The sequence below is a fragment of the Cynara cardunculus genome (genome assembly GCF_001531365.2).
Source record: "Cynara cardunculus var. scolymus isolate 2C chromosome LG 6, CcrdV1, whole genome shotgun sequence".
In the NCBI taxonomy this organism is placed as follows: Eukaryota; Viridiplantae; Streptophyta; class Magnoliopsida; order Asterales; family Asteraceae; genus Cynara; species Cynara cardunculus.
Window position 1 is genome coordinate 10,636,725 of NC_037533.1, and position 6,779 is coordinate 10,643,503.

The 6,779-nt window shown below is 35.4% G+C and overlaps 1 protein-coding gene across 1 annotated transcript in view; it reads left to right on the plus strand.

Moving 5' to 3' along the window:
* Positions 1-6,740, plus strand: part of LOC112514048 (CWF19-like protein 2) — an 8,877-nt gene extending 2,137 nt beyond the window's left edge. The window contains exons 2-6 of the mRNA XM_025120352.1: positions 3,305-3,411; positions 3,537-3,927; positions 3,993-4,138; positions 5,855-6,058; positions 6,167-6,740. Coding sequence (XP_024976120.1) covers positions 3,367-3,411; positions 3,537-3,927; positions 3,993-4,138; positions 5,855-6,058; positions 6,167-6,391 — 1,011 coding nt within the window. The 5' untranslated portion in view covers positions 3,305-3,366 and the 3' untranslated portion in view covers positions 6,392-6,740. The remainder of the gene's footprint in view (positions 1-3,304; positions 3,412-3,536; positions 3,928-3,992; positions 4,139-5,854; positions 6,059-6,166) is intronic.
* Positions 6,741-6,779: the final 39 nt, after the last annotated feature.

Below are 6,779 nucleotides of genomic sequence, written 5' to 3' on the forward strand. Positions count from 1 at the left end.
TACAACCTACAGCTCATAAACAATATATGAATATATGATACAAGTCTACAACCTGCAGCTCATAACCAAAATAGGATTCAAACCTGGCTCTTGCTGGCTGTGAGAACGACTAGAAGAAAAACAGAGGAGATCGAGAACGACTAGAAGAAAAACAGAGGAGATCGAGAAGAGAGCTGGACAGTGGCTTGGGCGCTTGGCTCTGTGTAAGTCGTAACTCGTAGTCGTCGTAAGTGGCAGCTGGCTTAGTTYGAGCGAGAAAAGAGAGAGACCGAGAGAGAAAAGCGAGAGAGAAAAGAGAGAGACCGAGAGAAGAAGTCTGAACTAAGTTTAGATTTAGATTTAGACCCAATTTACTAAGCAGCCCAAAAAATAAGGCCCATGGAATAAATAAAAAAAAGCCCAAAATTTTAACCCTTGTAAAAATCGGAATATCGGACCGATTTTTCACTAAAATATCGCTCAAAATATCGCCAAATATCGCCGATAATATCGTTGGTGATATTTTGGCTGATTTTTCATGACCGATTTTTTTTTTCCGAGCGATATCCGATATATCGCCGATATATCGGCGATATATCGCGATTTTGACAGCATAGTATGGGATCCTATACATATTAGATCCTGGAGTATGGGATCCTATACAGATTATCTAACATTTCAGACCCTCTTTGTTTTTTGGATAGTAGGCAACAACTTAAAATCCTAAAACAATCTTTGAAGCAAAAGATTTTTGTATCATCTACAGACTTATTTTCAACAAAGTTGTCTGTAGCTGATTTCTTCTTCCAAAACATTTTCTTCATTTTATAATGATTACCTGATTCAATCACATAATCATTGTAATAACTGTCGAGAAATATGAGATTTATAGTTTGAAGCACCGATTTTAGAAAATCTGCTTGAGTAAGTGTTAGATTTGACAGAAGAACTATTACTCTTGCAGTTTTTAACTGAAGATAGTGACTCAGTTGAACTATCCTTTTTAGAAAACTCTTTGAGTTTATTTAATAACTGATCTTTTTTTCTAGTTATTAAAACATATTTTTTTTTTCAAAATCAGATTTCATATTCTTTTCAATAACAAGATCAACTTTCAAATCAGATAATTTCTTTGTAATCTTAGAAATTTTACCTTCAAAAACTTTTCTTTCCTTTTCAAAATCTTTCCTTTCTATCTTAAATTTCTTCTCTCATTCTCATATGCAACATCTAACCACTTTTTCTTCTCAAGCTAACTCCTTAGCTATAACAGCATTCTTCTTTGCAATTCTCTTTCTTTCTATTGCAAATGTTTTTCTTTCATCATCCAAACTCGTTTGATCAATAGCAATACTCTTTGAAAGCTCCAAATATTTCTTATCAGATTCTTTCTTTTCAGTCTCAATCTTAGCTCTTTCCAAAATAATTAACTTCTCAAATTCAGATATTTGGTCTGAAAGCTTTGTATTATTCATCTCAAGTGCCTTAATCTTGCTTTCAAGAATCTTCCTTTCAGCATCAAACTTCTTTTCAGCCTCTGTGAACTTTTCGGTTTCCTTTTCAAGTTCCTTTCTTTTAGAATTCAACAACTTTTTATTTTTCAGTTCAGATATCCTTTTCTTTTCTTCCTCAAACTCTATTGTTTCAGATTCTAAAATTTTCTCAACTTCATAAACTCTCGTTGTCAATCTAGAATTGTCCTGCATAGATCAACATTTCTTCTTTGTTTTTCACTGAGATAATCATTTTTACCAAGAAGTTTATCTATCTCAGTTTGTAAAAATTCATTTTGCTTACTGAGAATCTCATAATCTCTTATAGTCTTTTTAGCCCAACAAGGATTTGAATGGTTTCATAGAAAATTTCTATATCCTTTTCTTTTTCCTTTTATATTTCTTTTCCAAATCAGAAATTTTCTTTTTAAGTTCCTTGTTCTCTCTTTCTAACATAATTGCCATTTCAAACAATTCAAAATGATTGACTAACACTTGATCTTTAAAAACAGTTCAAAACTCAGAAAATCAGATTAACTTTCTCACAAATTCTGCTTATCGCCCAAACTTGATTGTTCAGACTACTTATCACTCAACTTGAATATCGGGCAACTGTTGCTTATCCTCCAAGTCTCTTATCGCCTAACTCCTTATCGTCCAACTCTACTAATCGGACAACTCTTTATTGGACAGAAAGAACGCTTATCGCTCAAGTCTTGAGCGATGAAGGCACTTCACTGGGTAACACTGTGACCAATGAAAAGGATTATTGCTCAATGCTTTGAGCGATGAAGAAAGGTTATCACTCAATACTTTGAGAGATGACAAAACACAGAAAAATACAAGTTCAATGGGCAATGAAGGGATTATCGCCTAAAACACTAAGCGATGAAACTAGGAAATCGGACAACGTATATGTTCAACAAGTCGATGAAATTCCTTATTGCTCGATGAATGTATTCAATGAGTGATGAAGGAAGCAGATAGAAATCGATTAAAAAACACTCAAAATCAATGAAACTTGAATAAGACTTGCACAGATTGACTCGAAATGTGTCCAAAAACAAGTTTTTGAATCCAATTTCTAGCAAAAACAGATTAAATTGGTCGAATTCATCAAAATTATCAAGAACAGTTTCAAGACTTCACGAATTTCAAAAATCCAAAATTGAAGCTCTAAATCAATTCAATTATGAAATTGATTCCATCATACTCATATATGAATAACGATCATCAAACAATCAAATTCAATTATAAATTCAAACAAATTAAGAAATTCAGAATCAAAACAGTAGCAAAAGTGTTCGTCCAAAAATAGTAAGTCTAGAACAGTTCTTCAACCAAATTCAATCCAAATCCATCACAATCTGATTCTCTAGTTGCTGTTTCTTGCTCTGATACCAATTGATGTTCCCAGGTTTAATCAATCAAAACATGAATAAATAAGATCGCATATTAAATCAACAATGGCAGAAATAGAAATGTAGAGAGAGAAAATTCTTCAAAGGCTTAGATTGATCTTCAAAGGTCTACACAAAACTAACTTGACCAACTAACTCTCTTACAACACTTCTGTTCACCTCACAAACTACAACAAAGCATCCTATTTATACATAAGGAATACACAAGTAACATAAATCTTGGATACAACATTTAAGTACAAAATATTGAACCTAACAAAGATCCAGTTGAGAACTATGTATATGTATTCTCTACTTTGAAGATTGTTAGCATATAAAATTATGTTAAAACTAGGATTTATTGTGCTTGTGTTCAGGCCCTTTGCACTCACGTAATATTATGCTTGATGAATTTATATTGTGATTCTTCAGGATAATACCCGACTTTTGCTATTCAAGAAATTCATCAAACTTGTGAAGAAGAAAAAGGAAAGATGCTTTCAGGTTTAAAGTTCATACCCCGCAATCAGATTGATAAGGTAAGCTTCATTCATTTGGTCTTAGTTTCTCATAGTTCATTTATTTCAGCTAATTACATGATGCTATAGTATACAAATGTGACTTCTTGCATTTGTATTAAAAAGCGATTCCTGAAATTTTTTAGACACTTGATGAGAAGGTGAATGATTCAAACTCAAGGAAAAGTTATAAGAAGAAAAAGAAGTCCCATCATGGTGGTTCAAGTGACGATGGATCTCAAAGAATCAAAAAAAGGTCTAGAAAGAAGTGGTATTCCTCAGAAGAAAATTCATCTTCATACTCGGATGCGAGTGAAAGTGGTAGTGAACAGGATACGAGGATACGTCGGAAAAGTAAAGGAGAGAAGAAGAGGCACAAGCGTAGATTGGACGATGAGGAGAAAGGGAAGTTAAAGAAATCAGGGAGAAGAGAATATTCTAGTGATGATGATTGTGCCAAAGAAGATAAAGTAGTTCAGAAAGACCATAAGAAGCGCAAGGGAAGATTAAGCAAGGACTCTGATGGTGACATGGATGGTACGTCTGTCAGCTGCTTATGCAGTTAGTTGAATTTCAAGGAGTCACCTTGCTTTATATTGCAGGAAATTGCGGTGTATCTCATTCCACTGAAAAGGAGAATATTGTAAGGAAAGAAATGGGACTGGAGTGGATGCTTAGACCTAAAGATAATATGGACCAGAAATCTGCTTCAACTTCTGATCTACTAGAAGAAGCTCCTGCCAAGGAGGTATACTTACATTAATCAAATTATAGGATTTCAATCTTGATTCTTATCTCTCTCCTTGGTATATCTTTTATAGGTTTGAAAAACCTGCTTTTATTCTTAAAATTAATAAAATAAAAATAAAATAAAAGTAGGCAACTTTTTAGTCTGGAGATCAAGACAAAGCCTTCCAACTTTTATTTTTGGGTGTCATGTTTCATTGTCATCATTCTTCATTTGTAGAGGACTGTTTATGGTTTAACTTCTATAGGAATGATTGGTGATTGATCGACTGTATCATCTTTATCTGTTGTGGTGAATAAAAATTGGAATAAATTTTGAATATTTGAAAACTTGCAATTGATGATGCTCTATGAAGGGACATATCAGGAAATGTGTCTTTGTAGGCAGTAGCTACTGTGGTGAATAGAAAGAAAGGTAAAAAAGAATACTTTTGACGTTGCTTGAAGCCTTGAATACATATTCCATAATCCGAATGCCTTTGCTTGTCATAGAACAACATAGCAGATCTTTTCAAGTCATTGGGTTATTTCAATAGTGATTAGCCTCTTAACAAGTTCCTTTGCTAGTTTCCACTATTGGCGATGGCTCTAAGTTTTCCATTGCCTAGGAGGATTTGCAGCTATGTAGCTGTGACACATGAAGGGTGTGTTTGGTATGCGAGACATGACACTACAAAACTTGTTGTCTCACGTTTGGCGCGACATTTGGCCGAGACTTTACAGACCTTTGCATTTTTGTCCCACCAAAATAGGTGGAACAAAAATCTTGGAGACGAGACAAGATTGGTAGATCACCAAACTAACTATGTCAAATTAAAATCCTAAAACTTTCCATACACCTGCCTACCTCACTCTGGCATGTTCAGTAATCAGTCCTATCTTGTTCAGTCCCGTCTTCATACCAAACGCACCGAATGAAACATGATCCACCCAATGCATAAAAAGTTATGTTTTTGGCTTGGAGCTATATAAATATGTTTGATTGACTGATTGCTTTGGGTGCTCCTTTGACAAACCCAGGGTTTTCCTGAGGCCAACATCCCTCGGTTTAAGTTACTTTGGTGATGCTTGTCCTTTAAATGGATTGATGTTAGGAGGACAGGGGCGCTTGAAGCTCTTGATTGTTTTTTCTGCACTTGATTTTCCTACCCAATGTTGTATCTGTGCCATGTTCTCGTTCTTGACCTCATATGAACCCCTGGAGTATACCTTGACCAACAAACCCTCAAATCTTGTTTTCTTGGTTTGATGCTTCCCTAGAAAGCTGTCTTCTAGGTGGCTTGAAGCTACTTGTGTGTATTTGGTCACCCACGTTGGCCATGGCTCTTCTATTCTCATCGATATCACTACACACCTGAAGCTATATTAATGACGTTGGATAAGATTTCTTTTCTCTGTTCAAATTTTTGATGGAATTAATATGATTTTTGAGATGGATGCACTCTAACAGAGAAATAATTAACATTAAGAGGGATGAATGGATGGGGAGACACCTCTGCTAAGTTAGCTATCAATTTTATGAGAGAACAAGAAATTAACATCACCCTTATTTATTATCTTGTGTATCAGAATGTAAATGTGCTTACTGATCTTGTTATGTTTTTTATCTTTCAAGTGCTCTTATGGCCGTTGTTTTGGGTTGTTTTGAGTAGAATGTATTTTTATTTCTGCATTGTGTACCCTCATTTGTTCACTATGCAAGAATCATGTTTTCTAGATTAAAAAGGCGAATCCCAGAGAGCTCAATCCCTACTTCAACAATGATGGAAGTGGTTACCCAGAAGAGGCAGATGGAGCAAGTTCTGGAGGTAGTAATCTGCTGTCAAATGCCGTAGTAGGGGATGGAGGTGCAAGCTGGAGACTTAAAGCTTTAAAGCGTGCTCAAGAGCAAGCAGCTCGTGAAGGAAAAAAGCTTGATGAGGTGCGTTTTGAATTAATAATCTGTCATCTAGCAAGGCATTACTGACCCTACGTTGTCATCATTATCTGCATCATCATGTGGATACATTGACAAATTGAGACTTTGCAGGTAGTTGGAGAGCGGTGGGGTTCTTTGGGTAAACTAGCAGTTTCCGTGGCATCAGCTTCTGCTGCACCATCTCATGCTCACCTTCATGCCATAAAGAATAGAATAAGACTGCAGACTAGAGAGCAGCAAACGACACCAGCTGATCGAAGTGTAAGAATTAACCAATATCCCTTTTCATTTGGCTCAGTATATTGCAATTTGATTTTTGTAATCATAATATTTTGATGGAAGGTCATTACTGATTGAAGGAAAAATACCTGTTCAAGCCACTAACCTTCGCAGAAGGGTCACTAGGCATAAAAGTCAACAAACAAGCCTTTAGTATTGGCTTCAGTTGATAGATGGCCCAATTCCATCAATTTTTGTTTCTATTCTGGCCAGGTAGTTTAAAAAATATGAGATGACCATGTTACTTTTGCATCTTTCGAAAGAATCTGGTCACTGATTATATTTTTCAACCCACTCTACAATCAAACCAGACCAAACCAGACCAAACCAAACATACCCAATATATCACTCAAAGGTAAGGTCGGAAGTAGGATGGATGCAGACCTTTCTCGATCCCAAGAGGTAGCGAGGCTGTTTTTTTGCAATTTAAATTTTGAGAAGAAAC